This window comes from Aquarana catesbeiana, linkage group LG01 (genome assembly GCF_042186555.1).
Source record: "Aquarana catesbeiana isolate 2022-GZ linkage group LG01, ASM4218655v1, whole genome shotgun sequence".
In the NCBI taxonomy this organism is placed as follows: domain Eukaryota; kingdom Metazoa; phylum Chordata; class Amphibia; order Anura; family Ranidae; genus Aquarana; species Aquarana catesbeiana.
The window spans coordinates 857,654,969-857,675,617 of NC_133324.1; the positions used below are offsets into that span (position 1 = coordinate 857,654,969).

At 43.8% G+C, this 20,649-nt stretch overlaps 1 protein-coding gene across 4 annotated transcripts in view; it reads left to right on the forward strand.

Annotated features, from left to right (window-relative positions):
- CCDC149 (coiled-coil domain containing 149) overlaps positions 1-20,649 on the forward strand; it is a 139,914-nt gene that overhangs the window by 16,524 nt on the left and 102,741 nt on the right. For 2 of the 4 annotated variants that reach the window (XM_073609236.1, XM_073609262.1), the window contains exon 2: positions 14,225-14,386. In XM_073609236.1, the coding sequence (XP_073465337.1) occupies positions 14,225-14,386 (162 nt within the window). Of the gene's footprint in view, positions 1-2,565; positions 2,740-2,773; positions 2,853-14,224; positions 14,387-20,649 lie in introns of those variants that run through there. The other 2 variants (XM_073609253.1, XM_073609245.1) reach the window with 2 other exon arrangements.

The window sequence follows — 20,649 nt, forward strand, 5'->3', positions numbered from 1 at the left end:
CCTCATGAAGCATGCTAAAAGAGGTCCAGCTGTTACTATTCACTTCCCCATCACAGTGGCCTCTCAATCGCTGAGCTCAGAGCTCCTTTATCAGGGTAGAGAAAGAGTATATGAGGGGGTTTACATCAGAGAAAAAGTTTGCTCCTGTGATGGTGGAGATGAGCAGTAACAGCCTAGGCGTCTCTTAGCAACGTCTTGGGAATTTTCCAGTCAGGTTTCATGAGGTACGTAAATAGCCTACACCTATAGCAAGGTCATTATTCATCTTTGGTCAGAGTTGCACAGTGTGTTTTTAGCTACATCCATCCTTTATCTGCATAGGCAGTTGTTTGGTTAGGCCCCTTGCACACTACCGCGACTTCAAAGTCGCACGATTTTGCGACAGCTGCGATTTTGATGCGATTTTCCCGTGATTTCAGGGAATGCCTGTGTAAACTTGAGATATATGGACCTCAACTCGCATGAAAGTCGGACCAAAGTAGTACAGGGACTACTTTGAAGTCGGCACGTCGCACATATATGAATGATTATCATGGGGAACGACTTGCAAATAGCCCATGTCTCCCGCAAATTGGCTGCGGGCTCACGGACACCCATGAGCGCCGGGCAATCTGCCAGCTGAAACTGTCCCTCAGAAAGACAGAGCAGCCCAAGCGGCGGGATTTTACTAAGGTGGTGACACGCTGCCGCTTTCTCTTCCCAGTGTTATAAAATGGACAGCACCCCTGGCTTCCCTCTAGACATGCACTTCACCCTTCCTGCCACTGGGTGCTGCTTGTATATGCAGGTGAATTGGAATGTGATTTTAGAGCATCCCCAGTTTGCTCTACCTGAGGCTGACTGTTCTTCATGTCCTACACCCAGTGGCGGCTTGTGCACTGTGGGGTTGGTACTTTTTGAAGCACCTGATTAGAGCCAGAGGCTCTAATAGGCTTCAAAATAGGGTGGGCTCAGGGTGCAGAGAGTGCGCCCTGATCCCACCCAATTGTGTGATGGTAGCGAATTAATTTTCGCTATTTTCACACTAACCTTCCTCCCTATCAATCAGGAGGCAGGCGACAGACCTGTTTCCTGATTGGCCAAAGGGCCAGACCACCCTGTCAGAGCCGCACACGGCGGGGGGGGGGGGCTGTCATGTCAGAGCCGCACGCGGGGGGGGGGTTGGCTGCATTTGATGGGTACAAGTGGCTGCATTTGATGGGCACAAGTGGCTGCATTTGATGGGCACAAGTGGCTACTACATATGACGGGAACAAGTGGCTGCATATGATGGGCACAAGTGGCTGCATTTGACAGGCACAAGTGGCTGCATATGATGGGCACAGGTGGCTGCATATGATTGTGACAAGTGGCTGCATTTGAGGGGCACAAGTGGCTGCATTTGATGGGCACAGTGGCTGTGTTTGATGGGCACAATGGCTGCATATGATGGGCACAAGTGGCTGCATTTGATGGGCACAGTAGCTGCGTTTGATGGGCACAGTGGCTGCATATGATGGGCACAGTGGCTGCGTTTGATGGGCACAGTGGCTGCATTTGATGGGCACAATTGATACATTTGTTGGGCACAGTGGCAGCATTTGATGGGCACAATGGCTGCATTTGATGGGCACAGTGGCTGCGTTTGATGGGCACAATGGCTGCATTTGATGAGCGTAGTGAGGCTGCAATTGATGAGGGGGTTCAGTATTTTTCAGTTTGTTTGCGCCCTCCTAAAAATTTTGAGCACCAGCCACCAGCCCCCACTGCCTACACCCCAAATATTTGATGTTACAATGGCAGTCCTAGCAGATTCCTCTATGAAGAGCTCTTTGAGGGGATATGGCAGGAGAACTTGCCATAATATCAGACATTATACATTTTATTGCAAATTTAACTTGACGTGTCCATGTTCCAGCACTTACAGTTTTGAACTCTCCCTTCTCTCTGAAGCAGACAGTACTCATTCAAAAAACATTTACTAGTAAAAAGGAAAATAAGAGACACAGAATGCCTATGTATGTCAAAAACTGCAAACTTTAATTGGCATTGATCAGGCTGCATTTATTTGGGGGGGGGGGGCGCTGCCGTGTCACCTCCCTGAAATGAGTTTTTGCAGGTTGGGATGTGTGGACTTGTCATGTGACTTTGCAGTCCCCAGTCGCAGGACAAGTCGCACAAGTGTGAAAGGTGTCTAAAGGTGAACTAAAAGTGTGACATCATAAATGGGCCAAACTGTCCAATCCAGAACCAGACTGGAGGTGACTCTACATTGACCAGGTACAGGTGTGCAGATGAAGAAAATCTATAAAGAAAGAAGAATATATCTTCATGCTAGTTCCAGGTCAGTGAGTGAGGAGTCTGTATTTCCTCCATAGTTCTCTGATGATTTACATTCTGCACAGTCCTGTTTCCACCTGTGCTCAGTATTATTGTGGATTGTACATTCATCATATAACCAGAGAACAGTAGCTGTCTGTAATCACTCTGATAAGGTCATCAGCACTGCCCCTGGTGACGTCATAGGAGGAATCCTGCCTGACCGGGGATAGACCTTGCTCTCCCAGCTTTTCCCTCTCCCATTGGCTGGCGGCTGATCCAACCCCGGGCTGGAACGTCGGCGGAGGTATCAGCGCGCATGCGCGGGTCCCGGGATCCCCGAGGTTGGGCTGTAGGGTGCTGCGGGTGGAAGGAGTGACCCGGGCCAGCATCATGAGGAGCGGAGGAGGGGGAGATGCAGATGATGGCCGGGACTGGGAGGTGAGGAGGAGGAGGAGGAGGAGGAGGAGGAGGAGGAGGAGGAGGGCGGCTGTGTGATGTACAATCATCATCCTGTACACACATCTCCACCAGCTGCTGTCATAGTGAGCCCGGTACTGTGCACCGTATATCACCTTATATCATCTACATGATCCCACACACGCCTCATACTCCTATCCCACCTGACTGCTCTGTGACCGGAGAATTCTCAATGTAGTGCCAGTCTCAGGGATGTAATGTATAGCACAGTGTACACATTGCAGAGTCCAGAGGGTGTAATATACAGCACAATGTGCAGCATGCAGGACCCCCCCCCCCTGACCATGTCATTCCAACCACACCATAGCCATCCACTGTATATAGCATATAAAATAGTGTGCAGCAGAGTGCAGGGGTCTGAAGTATGTAATGTACAGCACATTGTATGGAGTACAGGAGTATGTAATGTACAGCACATTGTATGAAGTAGAGGAGTATGTAATTACAGCACATTGTACGGAGTACAGGAGTATGTAATGTACAGCACATTGTACGGAGTGCAGGAGTATGTAATGTACAGCACATTGTACGGAGTACAGGAGTATGTAATGTACAGCACATTGTATGGAGTACAGGAGTATGTAATGTACAGCACATTGTACGGAGTACAGGAGTATGTAATGTACAGCACATTGTATGGAGTACAGGAGTATGTAATGTACAGCACATTGTATGAAGTAGAGGAGTATGTAATTACAGCACATTGTACGGAGTGCAGGAGTATGTAATGTACAGCACATTGTACGGAGTGCAGGAGTATGTAATGTACAGCACATTGTACGGAGTGCAGGAGTATGTAATGTACAGCACATTGTACGGAGTGCAGGAGTATGTAATGTACAGCACATTGTACGGAGTACAGGAGTATGTAATGTACAGCACATTGTACGGAGTACAGGAGTATGTAATGTACAGCACATTGTACGGAGTGCAGGAGTATGTAATGTACAGCACATTGTACGGAGTACAGGAGTATGTAATGTACAGCACATTGTACGGAGTACAGGAGTATGTAATGTACAGCACATTGTACGGAGTACAGGAGTATGTAATGTACAGCACATTGTACGGAGTACAGGAGTATGTAATGTACAGCACATTGTACGGAGTACAGGAGTATGTAATGTACAGCACATTGTACGGAGTACAGGAGTATGTAATGTACAGCACATTGTACGGAGTACAGAAGTCTGGCATATGTAATGTAAATCACATTGTACTTAGTGCAGGACGTATGTTAAAAGGAGGCTTGCATAAGTATGTTTTAAATAAATATAGTGATATCTGTCATTCAGCCCCTGAAGAGCTGTAGACACAAAACATCCCAAACAAACAGGGGGGACAGAAAAGAATTGGGGTAAACACTAATTGGATAGTATCAAATGTAATTATTTATTGATAGAATCTAAAACATGGAGGTAAATAGAGAAGACAAGTACTGGACTCACACAAAATCATATAATGACAAGTCACACTGGGCTAGCTGAAAACAAACACAGACATGTGGGACAAAGGCAACATGTAACAAAATGAACAAAACGTCCGGACGCCATGTGAATCCGTGTCAGCTATGCCTACTGGAGATTTCAGAGTATTTAGCAACAGCTATAAGTAAAGCAAACTGACACTGACCCCCTGGGGGCTCGAGCCTTGAGAGAAGGGGTCCAGACCATGTTACGCATTGTCATTGTGAAACGCGTTGACATCACTTCCGCCCGGACGCCACGCTACGGCAACATTCTATCAATAAATAATTTAATTTGATACTATCCAATTAGTGTTTACTGTCATTCGATAAGCCCCAATTCTTTTCTGTCCCCCCCCCCCTGTTTGGGATGTTTTGTGTCTACTTCGTGCAGGAGTCTGGCGTATGTAATGTAAAGCACATTGTACATACTCCAGACTCCTGCACTATGTAATGTACAGTAGTGAATGGAAAAGTACCCCATTACCTTGGTGTTCAGTGAACATGTACTCCATTATATTGGTTTATCAGAGAAAGGCCCTTACATTGGTGGCAGTGAAGATGTATACTTTCTTACATTGGTGGTCAGTGGAAGACTTGTCCCCTTACACTGATGCTGCGTGGTTGAATATTCCCCCTACAGCAAAAAAGGACCCCATTATGTTGTCAGTGGGTGGAATGCCCCACTTCCATTGGTGGTCAGCGGGTGGGATGCCCCCGTTCCATTGGTGGTCAGTGGGTGGAATGCCCCCCTTCCATTGGTGGTCAGCGGGTGGAATGCCCCCCTTCCATTGGTGGTCAGCGGGTGGAATGCCCCCCTTCCATTGGTGGTCAGCGGGTGGGATGCCCCCCTTCCATTGGTGGTCAGCGGGTGGGATGCCCCCCTTCCATTGGTGGTCAGCGGGTGGGATGCCCCCCTTCCATTGGTGGTCAGCGGGTGGAATGCCCCCCTGCCATCGGTGGTCAGCGGGTGGAATGCCCCCCTTCCATCGGTGGTCAGCGGGTGGAATGCCCCCCTGTCATCGGGAGCAAAGTCCACCTGCCATGGGTGGTCATCGGGAGCAAAGTCCACCTGCCATGGGTGGTCATCGGGAGCAAAGTCCACCTGCCATGGGTGGTCATCGGGAGCAAAGTCCACCTGCCATGGGTGGTCATCGGGAGCAAAGTCCACCTGCCATGGGTGGTCATCGGGAGCAAAGTCCCCCTGCCATGGGTGGTCATCGGGAGCAAAGTCCCCCTGCCATGGGTGGTCATCGGGAGCAAAGTCCCCCTGCCATGGGTGGTCATCGGGATGCACTTTCAGCCACCATGTTTCTGAGGACACAATACGCATAATTGGGCTGATTCACCTAACTACGGTACTACAATATATACTGTACAAGATAAGGAACACATGTCCTAGGAAATACCAGTGATTCAATAAAGCGGGGTAAACCAGGACTGGGATCGATTCGATCTGGTTCCATTCCTCTAAATAGGTTCATCCATCCACGCTGAACAACCTGAATGGAGGAATCTGCTGGTGGATTCAGATAGCCAGCACCGGCATCTGCCTGAACACCGGTACAGTGACTTCAACTGATTGGAAACAGTCACTGTTTGGCTGATAATTTTGGTTGCTGACAGGGCCACACATGGCTCGAATTTTGTCCGATTTAGTAGGAATTGGTGAAATTTCAGTGATGTATGGCTCACTTAGTGTAACTAAAGGCAAAAGTTTTTGTTTTTTTTTAATCTTAGAGTGGAGAAGGATTGGAACCCCTGTCAGGGTTTTATTGCTGCCTTCGCCCCTGTTCAGCAGATTCATCCTCGGTTTGTCCTGTTTACCATGATCAAGATTGATTATATGAAATATAGGGGGCGCTAGTGATTAACCATTGTATCCCACCAATACAAAATAGATATATAAAAACATATATAGTGGGGATCGAAAGTTTGGGCACCCCAGATAAAAATGTGTATTAATGTGCATAATGAAGCCAAGGAAAGATTGAAAAATCTCCAAATGGCATCAAATTACAGATTAGCATTCTTATAATATTTAAAAAAAAAGTAAGATTTTATTTCCATCATTTACACTTTCAAAATTACAGAAAACAACAAAATTGCGTCTGCAAAAGTTTGGGCACCCTGCAGAATTTATAGCATGCACTGCCCCCTTTGCAAAGCTGAGAACTGCCAGTGTCATGGATTGTTCTCAGTCATCGTCTGGGAAGACCAGGTGATGTCAATCTCAAAGGTTTTAAATGGCCAGACTCATCTGACCTTGCCCCAACAATCAGCACCATGGGTTCTTCTAAGCAGTTGTCTAGAACAGTGTTTCTCAACTCCAGTCCTCAAGGCGCCCCAACAGGTCATGTTTTCAGGCTTTCCATTATTTTACACAGGTGATTTGATCAGTTTCACTGCCTTAGTAATTACCACAGCCGTTGCATCTGAGGGAAATCCTGAAAACATGACCTGTTGGGGTGCCTTGAGGACTGGAGTTGAGAAACACTGGTCTAGGAGACTGAAAATAGTTGACGCTCACAAAGCTGGAGAGGGCTATAAGAAGATAGCAAAGCGTTTTCAGATGTCAATATCCTCTGTTTGGAATGTAATTAAGGAATGGTAGTCATCAGGAACAGTGGAAGTTAAAGCAAGATCTGGAAGACCAAGAAAAATATCAGACAGAACAGCTCACAGGATTGTGAGAAAAGCAATTCAAAACCCACGTTTGACTGCACGATCCCTCCAGAAAGATCTGGCAGACACTGGAGTTGTGATACACTATTCCACTATAAAGAGAAAACCTCTTCTACGTCCTCACCACAAAAATCAGTGTTTGAACTTTGCAAATGAACATATAGACAAGCCTGAGGCATTTTGGAAACAAGTTCTGTGGACCGATGGGGTTAAAATAGAAATTTTTGGCCAGAATGAGCAAAGGTACGTTTGGAGAAGAAAGGGCACAGAATTTAATGAAAAGAACCTCTGTCCAACTGTTAAGCATGGGGGTGGATCAATCATGCTTTGGGGTTGTATTGCAGCCTTCGGCACAGGGAACATTTCACGAGTAGAAGGAAAAATGGATTCAATAAAATTTCAGCAAATTTGGGATGGTAACTTGATGCCATCTGTGAAAAAGCTGAAGTTAAAGAGAGGATGGCTTCTACAAATGGATAATGATCCTAAACACACCTCAAAATCCACGGGGGGATTACATCAAGAGGCGTAAACTGAAGGTTTTGCCATGTCCTTCACAATCTCCTGACCTCAACGTTATTGAAAATCTATGGATAGACCTTTAAAGGTAGTGCGTGATAGACAGCCCAGAAATCTCAAAGAACTGGAAGACTTTTTAAAGGAAGAATGGGCAAAGATACCTCAAACAAGAATTGAAAGACTCTTGGCTGGCTACAAAAAGCATTTACAAGCTGTGATACTTGCCAAAGGGGGCAGTACAAGATATTACCTCTGCAGGGTGCCCAAACTTTTGCAGACGCCATTTTTTTGTTTTCTGTAATTTTGAAAGTGTAAATGATGGAAATAAAATCTAACTTTTTTTGACACATTATAAGAATGTCTAATCTGTAATTTGATGCCATTTGGAGATTTTTTCCATCTTTCCTTGGCTTTGTTATGCACATTAATACACATTTTTACCTGGGGTGCCCAAACTTTCGATCCCCACTGTGTATATGTGTGTGTATATATATATATATATATATATATATATATATATATATATATATATATATATATATATATATATATATATATATATATATATATATATATATATATATATATATGTGTGTGTGTATATGTATGTATGTGTGTGTATATATATATATATATATATATTTGTATACATACATATATATATATATATTTGTATACATACATATATATATATATATTTGTATACATACATATATATATATATATATATATATATATTATGTATGTGTGTGTATACAAAATATATATATATATATACACATATATACACACACACACACACACACATACATATATATACATATATATATATATATATATATATATATGTATGTGTGTGTGTGTGTGTATATATATATATATATTTTGTATACACACACACATACATACATACATACATACATACATACATACATATATATATATATATATATATATATATATATATATATATATATATATATATATATAATCTATCAAACAGTAAATTTACAAAGAGACAAACAGTCAGCGCAAAAACCCTCAGATAAAACAAAGCTGCTGAACACTAAAGGCAAATATATAAATCCTTTCACGTGGTATAATACAAAAAATAGTGCAGCGCTAGATTATAAATCAATATTAAATGTCCGTGAATGGACCATAAGTATCAACGGTGGTGCAGAGTGCTTCATGCAAATCCAAAGTGCTCTTAAATCCGTGCTCCCCCTCTTGTCAGTCAAACCGCTCACCTTGTTAAAATGACCCCTGAACTAACAGGAAGGTCTAATAGGCGTTCACCACTCGAATGGTGGTCAGGGTAATGTCTTGGCTGAAAGGCAGGAACCTCTTCCTTAGTAGGGATCACCACTTATCTTTTCGGTATGCATGGAATGAACAAAGAAAATACATAGTGCTCTCTGTATAATTTTTTTAAAAACAATTCCTTTATTAAAAGACAGGTACTCACAAAATTAGCACTATGGCCAGTGCTAGGCTAAAAAGCGCATGGTAATTACAGATGACAGTCTGAGATGGCTGCAGGGGCGTCTAAACCAGGATGTAACCAATCCGCACGCGTATCGTCCGAAGGACTTCCTCAGCGGTCTGTGGATCCTTAGGTATAGTCAGTATTAAATACTAAATTTAGTATTTAATATTTAATACTGACTATACCTAAGGATCCACAGACCGCTGAGGAAGTCCTTCGGACGATACGCGTGCGGATTGGTTACATCCTGGTTTAGACGCCCCTGCAGCCATCTCAGACTGTCATCTGTAATTACCATGCGCTTTTTAGCCTAGCACTGGCCATAGTGCTAATTTTGTGAGTACCTGTCTTTTAATAAAGGAATTGTTTTTAAAAAAATTATACAGAGAGCACTATGTATTTTCTTTGTTCATTCCATGCATACCGAAAAGATAAGTGGTGATCCCTACTAAGGAAGAGGTTCCTGCCTTTCAGCCAAGACATTACCCTGACCACCATTCGAGTGGTGAACGCCTATTAGACCTTCCTGTTAGTTCAGGGGTCATTTTAACAAGGTGAGCGGTTTGACTGACAAGAGGGGGAGCACGGATTTAAGAGCACTTTGGATTTGCATGCAGCACTCTGCACCACCGTTGATACTTATGGTCCATTCACGGACATTTAATATTGATTTATAATCTAGCGCTGCACTATTTTTTGTAATATATATATATATATATATATATATATATATATATATATATATATATATATATATATATATATATATATATATATATATATATATATATATATATATACAAAAACTCTCACGTGCATACATAAATATATATAAAATGAGTTCATGAATCCTGTGATGCTAATCAGTGTGTGCCAAAAGTGAAACAATAATGATTAAAAGTCTATAGGTTGCAAATACTGTGACTTAAACATATCATAAATATGGTGACACCAAACCAGTGAGTGTCATCAGAAATTGTGCAAAAAACAGTTTGAGAGATTTGACCAAAAATCAAATAAAGTCCATAAACCATATCCAGACTGATTTTACTTTCCACACCGTGCTGTGACACCCAGTGAACTATAGAAGTGCTAAACACTCGCCAGACCACCAGTGACCACTTCATTAAAAGTGGTCAGTATGCGCTTGATTCCATTCCTTGCATAACCAGGAAAACCCAACTTTGGATGATATAAAACTTTCCCTCCTATGGGTCTCTCATATGTATCAGAATAAGAAAGATTCTCATTGTAGCAAATTTATTAAACATATAGGGACATAAAATCATTAAAAACATATAGCCCGCAAGTAAAACTAGAAACTCGCATTACCGCAACCAGGAGCCGGAAGTGACATGCCGGGAGCTCCACCTCTATGCGTTTCGTCATAATGAAGTCTTCAGGAAGCGTGTGCTGCTTGCTACTTCCTGAAGACGACGTTGTGACGAAATGCATAGTCGGAGCTTCTGTTATATCACTTCCATCCAAGTAATTTAGGTAATTGGAATGCACGGCGGCTCCTGGTTGCAGTGGTGAGAGTTTTTTCCTGTGGAATTAGGCGCATATTGATCACTTTTAACCACTTGCCGACCGGCTCCTGTACATATACGTCGGCACTTTGAAGACGGACATCTCGTAACGGCAGCAGCTGCTGCCACAACCGAGGTATCCATCTCTTCAGGAGCCGGTTGTGTTTATGATAATGGTGGTCTCTGTGGCGGATTCACAGCGAGATCACCGTTATTGGCGGTGGGAGAGGGCCCCCCCCTCCCACTGCTCTCCCGTGCCCTCCGCTGCTTACCGGAGCTTTTGGCAGCAGCGGAGGCGATCGGGACCTGTCCGTGGCCGGGTATGGAGACGAGTGCAAAAAGGGAAAGCCGCTCTGATAAGCCTCCATAATCTCTTGAAGAACTTCCGCCCTACCACACAGTGCTGGGTGCTGGCTGTGCTCAAATCTGCGGAAGGAGAGAAATCCTGGACTGCCGCACTCCATGCAAAAACATCTTTATTGAAAAAATGCGATAAATCCAAAATAGCAAACAAAACAAAAGGTGGACACAGCGGGTATAAAATAGCTAACGCGTTTCACATTCAAAGATGCTTACCCATAGCTGGAGTATGAAGACGAGTGAGGGGGAAGATGGCCCCCACCCATACCATAGCAGGGCGGAAGCGACGTCATACAAAATTTTTTATTTTTTATGTATTTATTTTTTTTATTGCATTTTAGTTCAAATATGAGATCTGAGGACTTTTTGACCCCAGATCTCATATTTAAGAGGACCTGCCATGCTTTTTTCTATTACAAGAGATGTTTACGTTCCTTGTAATAGGAATAAAAGTGACCCAATTTTTTTTTTTTTTGTTTTAAAAACAGTGAAAAAATAAATAAAATCAAGTAAAATATAAATAAGAAAAAAAAATTTTTTTAAGCTCCCCGTCCCGACGAGCTCGCTCGCAGAAGCGAATGCATACATGAGTAGCGCCCGCATATGAAAACGGTAGTCAAACCACACATGTGAGGTATCGCCGCAATCATTAGAGCGAGATCAATAATTTTAGCCCTAGACCTCCTCTGTAACTCAAAACATGCAACCTGTAGAATTTTTTAAACGTCGCCCATGGAGATTTTTAAGGGTAAAAGTTTGGCGCAATTCCACGAGCATGCGCAATTTTGATGCGTGTTGGGTATCAATTTACTTGGCATAACATTATCTTTCACAATATAAAAAACAATTGGGCTAACTTTACTGTTGTCTTATTTTTTTATTCAAAAATGAATTTTTTAAAAAAAAAGCGCGCTTGTAAGATTGCTGCGCAAATACAGTGTGAAAAAAAGTATTGCAATGACTGCCGTTTTATTCTCTAGGGTGTTAGGGAAAAATTTTTTTTATATATATATCTATTTTGAATTGGTGGGATACAATGGTTAAAGACTTCTTAGATGTGATGGCTGCATTTATTTTATTTTCACCTGGTCATCCTGCCAGTAAGTCTGTTTTTCAACTGAACAAGCTGTCATGCAGATGCAGCAGTTAAAGGGCTAAGACAAACTAACAGCTCTAAGACAAGTGACTGACAGCTCTCTGCACAGAGCAGAGTGGGAGAACTAAGCGATGAGCGGTGTTTGATCACTCCAATCTCAGTGCAGAGGTGGCGGGGGACAGATGCAGCATCGGATCGATGCTGCATCCACCTAGGTGAATTTTTTTTTTTTGTGTTTTTACTTGCTGCACTTTCCAAAATTTCAATTTTTTTTTTTTTTTTGCACTAAAGTTCCATTTTAACCACATAGCCTGCAAATGTTTTTATAATTTGGTTTTTCATAATTTTTCCACATTTACTCCAGTCAGGGGGCTCTATGTTGTACAGACCTCTAGCTGGCTGAAAGCTGACTTCTGTTTGGCTATCATGTTGCACTGAATTCTTTGACCTTTTTATACTAGATTTTTAAAGTGTATCTGAACCAAACAACAAAACTTTAATATATTGCAGCTTACTAGTCCTTAGATGTGGCTAAGATCATTTTTCAGCATGTATAGAAAAAACATTTTGAGAACTGCAACCCTCGTCACTTCCTGCGAGCTGAAAAGAAACCATAAACATTTATGACTAGCAGTCTCCGTTCTAATTCATCCTAAAGGTGTTCTATCAGGTTGAGGTCAGGACTCTGTGCAGGCAAGTCAAGTTCCTCCACCCCAAACTTGCTTATCCATGTCTTTATGGCCCTTGCTTTGTGCACTGGTGTGCAGTCATGTTAGAACAGGAAGGGGCCATCACCAAGTTATTCCCACAAAAGTTGGGAGCATGAAAGTGTCCAAAATGTCTTGGTATGCTGACGCCTTAAAGTGACAGTAAAGGTTCACTTTATTTATTTAAATAACAAACATATACTTACTTCCACTGTGCAGCTCGTTTTGGACAGAGTGGTCCCGAACCTGGTCTCCTGGGGTCCCTCGGCGGCTCTCTCGGCTCCTCCCCACATCCGATAACCCCCTGGGAGAAGCGCTCTCCCGGGGGTTTAACTTGCAGGCGCGCTCCTGAGTCCAGCATTCAGCGTCCATAGACGCCGAATGCAGGACTCGGCCCTCCCCTGGTGGCCGCGTCATTGGATTTGATTGACAGCAGAGGGTGCCGATGGCTGCGCTGCTATCAATCTATCCAATCAACAGCCGAGAACCCCCTAGCAGAGAGACGGCATGTCCCCGTGGGACAAGTTTGAGGGTTCAAGTAAGTAAAACGGGGGGGGGGGGGGGGGGGGCTGGGGGGCCGGTCACTGACAGGTGTTTTTTCACCTTAATGCATAGGATTCATCAAGGTGAAAAAATACGAACCTTTACAACCCCTTTTAAGAGTTCCCTTCACTGGAACTAAGGGGCCAAGCCCAACCCCTGAAAAACAACCCCACACCATAATCCCCTCTCTATCAAATGATTTGACAAAGCAAGGTCCATAAAGACATAGATGAGCAAGCTTAGGGTGGAGGAACTTGACTGGCCTGCACAGAGTCCTGACCTCAATGTGATAGAACACCTTTTGGGAGGAATTAGTACGGAGACTGCAAGCCAGGGCTTCTCGTCCACATCAGTGCCTGACCTCACAAATGTGCTTCTGGAAGAATGGTCAAACATTCCCATAGACACACTCCTAAACCTTGTGGACAGCCTTCCCAGAAGAGTTGAAGCTGTTATAGCTGCAAAAGGGGGGGGGGATTCAATATTGGACCCTTCGGACTAAGACTGGGATTCCATTGAAGTTCATGCGCGTGTAAAGGCAGGCGTTACAATACTTTTGACAATATAGTGTATGTGTACATGGACAACCTAGGTTTTCATGCACACACGCCCAGCACAGGGATTGAACTGTCTCTAGTAATGATCGAGAGCTGGCGGGACTGGCTCCCAATCATGTGAACACTCTGACAGCCAATCACCATGGTCACATGATTGGACAGTCCCCCTGGGATTTAAGACCCAGTTAAAAGTACACCGGGGCTGGGAGAGCAGTGGGTAAAGGAGGTGAACAAAGGCAGATATGTTTAATATCCAGCCTGGGTGACAACTGTGGATACCTCCATAGTACGTTGGGGAAATGAGCATAGCCACCCAATAATCATGTTATTCATAGGATCATCAGGTGAAAACATTGAAAAAGGAAAACTAATGCAGTCAGTACACCATCTTAAGGACTGGTAAGCTTCAATAAACATCATTATTTCGGGGGATTACTGTAGGTATTTAAAATAAACTCAGTAGTTTTAATCAAGGCTCTTCTTTTCTTTTTTTCAGTTCCTTGTGTGTAAAAGGAAGCTTGAGAGCAAGAAAGAGGCTTTACTCATCCTTTCCAAAGAGCTGGACACATGCCAGCAAGAGAGGGACCAGTACAGGCTGATGGCAAACCAGCTACGGGAGAGGCACCAGTCTCTGAAAAAGAAATATCGCGAGCTCATTGTATGTATTGTCATTTTTCTTTGTTTAGAAACATGTGACTATGTTCAGTTTATCTCATAGTAGTAATGTATGATCCTGCAGTTTCTTACCTTCTACAGCAGGGATATGCAATTAGCGGACCACCAGCTGTTGCAAAACTACAAGTCCCATCATGCCTCTGCCTCTGGGTGTCATGCTTGTGGCTGTCAGAGTCTTGCTATGCCTCATGGGACTGTAGTTCTGCAACAGCAGGTCCACTAATTGCATATCCCTGATCTATAGGATTTTAGAGGCTGTTCACCGGTTGTTTTGGATACTCTGCCATCCTTCATCTCTTGGGAACTCTGTTAGTGAAAGCTCTTCTTCCTCCATAGGCTGAATGGTTTTGTAAATACAGCAGGAAGGAGGATCGGCAGATGAATGGTGGTGGTGTGGAATATTAAAGGGCCACAGACCACCAATGATTACTGGATAATTTTTTTGGTTGGGGGTGGACATTTCAAAGTATCACTAACTGTGGGATTTTTTTTTTTTTTTTTTTTAAGGGGGGAGTTAAAGTGCCACCGACCACCAATATTTTTTGGAGGATTTAGGGTCAGTTCTCACCAGGAATTGCGCAAGAACATGTTGCTGCACAGGCAGTGCTGCGCAATTTCAGCCTATTAATTTTGAATGGGCTTAAAAGATACGTTTTTTTTTTTTCTTTAACCGTACTTAGGTGGAGGCAGCATTGGAACCTCCACCGGCTCTAAGGCTGAGAACCAAGCAATCAAACACTGCTGATCCCTTGGTTCTCAGAGCTCTGTGAGCAGAGAACCTCTCCCTGAGAGGCTGAGCCAGGTGCTGGTCCAGGCATGCGGGCAGATCCCAACTTGCCCAAGCCTGGACCGGCTCTGTGACATCAGCAGACAGCGGGCTTTAGCCTGCTGTCTGCTGAAAACGTGTCCCAAGGGTGCAGAACAAACTGCACTCCTGTGATCCCCAGGAGAAGTACAACTAAATGAGCTTTGGCTGTACTTCTCCTTTAATCACATTGAACCGCACCAAAAGTATGCATGCACTACTTTAAAAACACGCTGCAACCAGATGCATGCTACTTTTGTACCATGCAATCCAGTGCAGGTAAACGCAGTGCATTTGCAACCTGCATTTGGAGTGTTAACTTAACATTGACACCTGCCGCAGATCGCAACTACAGTGAGTTTTGATCGTGGTGTGGGAAATGCGCGCGGAATGCAGGTTTCCCTCACTGTTTTCTGGTGTGAATGGGCACTAAAGGAATCTGCACTGCTACACTATTGTATTCAGATGGTCGGCACTGGCAGCAGCCTGAGTACCTGCATCTGATGGGAAGCAGTTACTGTTCGCCCGATCATTTTCCACCGAGCTCAGTCGATTTTTTTTTTTTAAATTGAATTTTGTTGAGCCCGGCTGTACTGACAGGGCCACCCATGGCTCCGATTTCAGCTGGAGCTGAAGCTGCAGGAATCAGATGAAATTCTAGCCATGGATGGTAACTTTAAAGATTAACTCTACTTTTTTTGCGAAAAAGACATTCTCCTCATGGTGATCTATATACATTGCAAGGGTTTTAACAAACTGTGCTGGAGTCTTAACCTTTTTTGTTATTCTGAACAAATAGCTCTTTGTTTGTCTGTGTCCATGTACAAAGAGAATGAATGTGAGTGACTTTTTAATTTTTCAATCAGCTGCTTTTGCAGGGTTCAAATGAGGAAAGTGTCAGTGTCTGCATCCCTTTTATATTTCGTTAACCCTTTCAGAGTATTTCACCAAAACTGACATTTTGTTGCACAGGATGTGAAGATGTGCATCTTAGTGCAGACTTCTTGGAAAATCTGTGAGCCACAAGCAGGAAATGACATTTCTGGGGAGAGTTCTGTACACCATGTACAGAACACCTCCAGGTTGTCATATTGCATTTTAAAGAAAATTACAGCGCTGCAGATTGAAAAGCAAAGATAATTTCTAATAACATTATACAACCCCTGGCAAAAACTATGGAATCACCAGTCCCTGAGGATGTTCCTTCAGTTGTTTATTGTTGTAGAAAAAAAGCAGATCACAGACGTGGCCAAAAACTAAAAGGCATTTCAAATGGCAACTTTCTGGCTTTAAGAAACACTAAAAGAAATCAAGAAAAATAATTGTGGTGGCCAGTAACAGTTAGATTTATAGAACAAGCACAGGGAATAAATTATGGAATCACTCAACTCTGAGGAAAAAAATTATAGAATCATGAAAAACAAACAAACAAAATAACACTCCAACACATCACTAGTACTTTGTAGAACCACCTCTGGCTTTTATAACTGCTTGCAGTCTCTGAGGCATTGAGTTAACCACTAGGCGTCCGCGCTATAGCCGAAAGACGGCTACAGCGCGGACTTCAATTGCCGGGAGGGCGTCCCTGGACGTCCTCCTGTTTACTTCCACATTGCGCGCTCCCGCGGGCGCGCATCGCGGAAGTTTTGTGCTGGCCGTGTCCCTCGGACACAGCCAGTCACAGATCACCGTAAACGGCCAATGACAGCGGCCGTTTACAGTGCGATCGGCGGTACCAATGAGAGAGGATCTCATATACATATGAGATCCTCTCTCATCGCCGGCTCTCCCTCCTCACACAGAGACAGCGTGTGAGGAGGGAGAGCGGAACCGCTGCGGCGGTGAGTGTAAAAGAAAAAAAAAAAAGGAAAAAAAGGTGTCCCGCTGTTAACGGCCCCTGCCATCTGCCCCTTGCCATCTGCCCCTGCCATCTGCCCTGCCATCTGCCCCTGCCATCTGCCCTGCCATCTGCTGCCCTGCCATCTGCAACTGCTATCTGCCCCTGCCATCTGCCCCTGCCATCTGCCCTGCCATCTGCCCCTGCCATCTGCCCCTGCCATCTGTCCCGCCATCTGCCCTGCCATCTGTCCCGCCATCTGTCCCGCCATCTGTCCCGCCATCTGCCCTGCCATCTGCCCTGCCATCTGTCCCGCCATCTGCCCCGCCATCTGTCCCGCCATCTGCCCTGCCATCTGCCCTGCCATCTGCCCTGCCATCTGTCCCGCCATCTGCCCTGCCATCTGTCCCGCCATCTGTCCCGCCATCTGCCCTGCCATCTGCCCTGCCATCTGTCCCGCCATCTGTCCTGCCATCTGTCCCGCCATCTGCCCTGCCATCTGTCCCGCCATCTGCCCTGCCATCTGTCCCGCCATCTGCCCTGCCATCTGTCCCGCCATCTGCCCTGCCATCTGTCCCGCCATCTGCCCTGCCATCTGTCCCCAGTGCCATCTGTCCCCACTGCCACGTATAAGTGCCATCTGTCATTAGTGCCATCTGTCATTAGTGCCATCTGTCATTAGTGCCATCTGTCATTAGTGCCATCTGTCATTAGTGCCATCTGTCATTAGTGCCATCTGTCATTAGTGCCATCTGTCATCAGTGCCATCTGTCATTAGTGCCACCTGTCATTAGTGCCACCTGTCATCAGTGCCACCTGTCATCAGTGCCACGTATCAGTGCCACGTATCAGTGCCACGTATCAGTGCCACCTGTTATTAGTGCCACCTGTCATTAGTGCCACCTGTCATTAGTGCCACCTGTCATTAGTGCCACCTGTCATTAGTGCCACCTGTCATCAGTGCCACGTATCAGTGCCATCTGTCATCAGTGTCATCAGTGCCACGTATTAGTGCCATCTGTCATCAGGGCCACGTATTAGTGCCATCTGTCATCAGTGCCATGTATTAGTGCCATCTTTCATCAGTGCCACGTGTCATCAGTGCCATTTGTCATCAGTGCCACATATTAGTGCCATCTGTCATCAGTGTCACGTGTCATCAGTGCCACGTATTAGTGCCATCTGTCAGTGCCACGTATTAGTGCCATCTGTCAGTGCCACGTATTAGTGCCATCTGTCAGTGCCACGTATTAGTGCCATCTGTCAGTGCCACGTATTAGTGCCATCTGCCAGTGCCACGTATTAGTGCCATCTGTCATTAGTGCCACGTATTAGTGCCATCTGTCATCAGTGCCACATCAGTGTCAGTGCCATCTGTCATCAGTGCCACATCAGTGCCACGTATCAGTGCCATTTGTCATCAGTGCCACGTCAGTGTCACATGTCATTGTCCTGGTTCTCCAGGGCCTTCAAAAGTGTAATAGGTAGTCAACAAGTTAGATGTGTAATTTATGCTCCTAGAACACGTGATGGCGCTCCATGCATGTTGGGGCTCTCTATGTGGCTAGGCTGCGAAAAAGTCCCACACATGTGGTATCGTAATACTCAGGAGGAGTAGCAGAATGTATTTTGGGGCGTCATTTGTGGTATATACATGTCATGTGAGAGAAATAACCTATTACAATGACAATTTTGTGGGGGAAAAAAAAAAAAAAAAAAAAATCTTCATTTTGCAAAGAATTGTGGGAAAAAATGACAACATCAAAAACCTCACCATGCATCTTACTAAATACCTTGGAATGTCTACTTTCAAAAAAGGGGTCATTTGGGGGGTATTTGTACTGTCCTGACTTGTTCGGGTCGCAAGAAATGAGATACGCCGTCAGTACATCAGGTGTGATCAATTTTTTATGATTTGCACCATAACTTGTAAACTCTCTAACTTTCACAAAGACCAAATAATATCCACTAATTTGGGTTATTTTTACCAAAGATATGTAGCAGTATAAATTGTGACCAAAATTTATGAAGCAAAATTACTAATTTGCAAAATTTTATCACAGAAACTAAGAAAAATGCGTTTTTTTTCAAAATTTCCGGTCTTTTTTCATTTATAGCGCAAAAAATAAAAAACCCAGAGGTGATCAAATACCACCAAAAGAAAGCTCTATTTGTATGAAAAAAAGGACAAAAAATTCATTTGGGTACAGTATTCCATGACTGAGTAACTGTGATTCAAAGTGTGAGAGCGCTGAAAGCTGAAAATTGGTCTGGTCACGAGGGGGGTTTAAGTGCCCAGTTGTCAAGTGGTTAATGAGTGATAAACAGTACTCTTCATCAATCTGGCTCCAGCCTTCTCTGATTGCTGTTGCCAAATCATCTTTGCAGGTTGGAGCCTTGTCATGGACCATTTTCTTTAACTTCCACCACAGATTTTCAATTGGATTGAGATCTGGACTGTTTGCAGGCCATGACATTGACCTTATGTGTCTTTCTTCAAGGAATTTTTTCACAGTTTTTGCTCTATGACAAGATGCATTATCATCTTGATAAATGATTTCATCATCCCCAAACATCCTTCAATAGATGGGATAAGAAAAGTGTCCAAAATTTCAATGTAAACCAGTGCATTTATTGAAGATTTAATGACAGCCATCTCCCCAGTGCCTTTACCTGACATGCAGCCCCATATCATAATTGACTGTGGAAATTTGCATGTTTTCTTCAGACAGTCGTCTGCATAAATCTCATTGGAACGGCACCAAACAAAAGTTCCAGCATCATCACCTTGCCCAATGCAGATTCGAGATTCATCACTGAATATGACTTTCATCCAATCATCCACAGTCCACGATTGCCTTTCCTTAGCCCATTGTAACCTTGTTTTTTTGTGTTTAGGTGTTAGAGATGGCTTTCTTTTAGCTTTTCTGTATGTAAATCCCATTTCCTTTAGGCGGTTTCTTACAGTTCGGTCACAGATGTTGACTCCAGTTTCCTCCCATTTGTTCCTTATTTGTTTTGTTGTACATTTTCTGTTTTCAAGGCATATTGCTTTAAGTTTTCTGTCTTGACGCTTTGATGTCTTCCTTGGTCTTCCAGTATGCTTGCCTTTAACCATCTTCTTATGTTGTTTGTATTTGGTCTATGTTTTAGACACAGCCGACTGTGAACAACCAACATCTTGTGCAACACTGTGTGATGATTTACCCTCTTTACCTACATACTAACAAGCAGATTTAATCTGATGCAGGTGTTAGTGTTTGTAATGAAAATTTATAGGGTGATTCCTTAATTTTTTCCTCAGAATTGAGTGATTCCATAATTTATTCCCTGTGCTTGTTCTATAAATCTAACTGTTACTGGCCACCACAATTATTTTTCTTGATTTCTTTTAGTGTTTCTTAAAGTCAGAAAGTTGCCATTTGAAATGCCTTTAGTTTTTGGCCATGTCTGTGATCTGCTTTTTTTCTACAACAATAAACAACTGAAGGAACATTCTTAGGGACTGGTGATTCCATCATTTTTGCCAGGGGTTGTATTACAATATGGTTTTTGTCCCAATTGTATCTATTATATTATTGTGGAATTACCCTTTAGATACAGT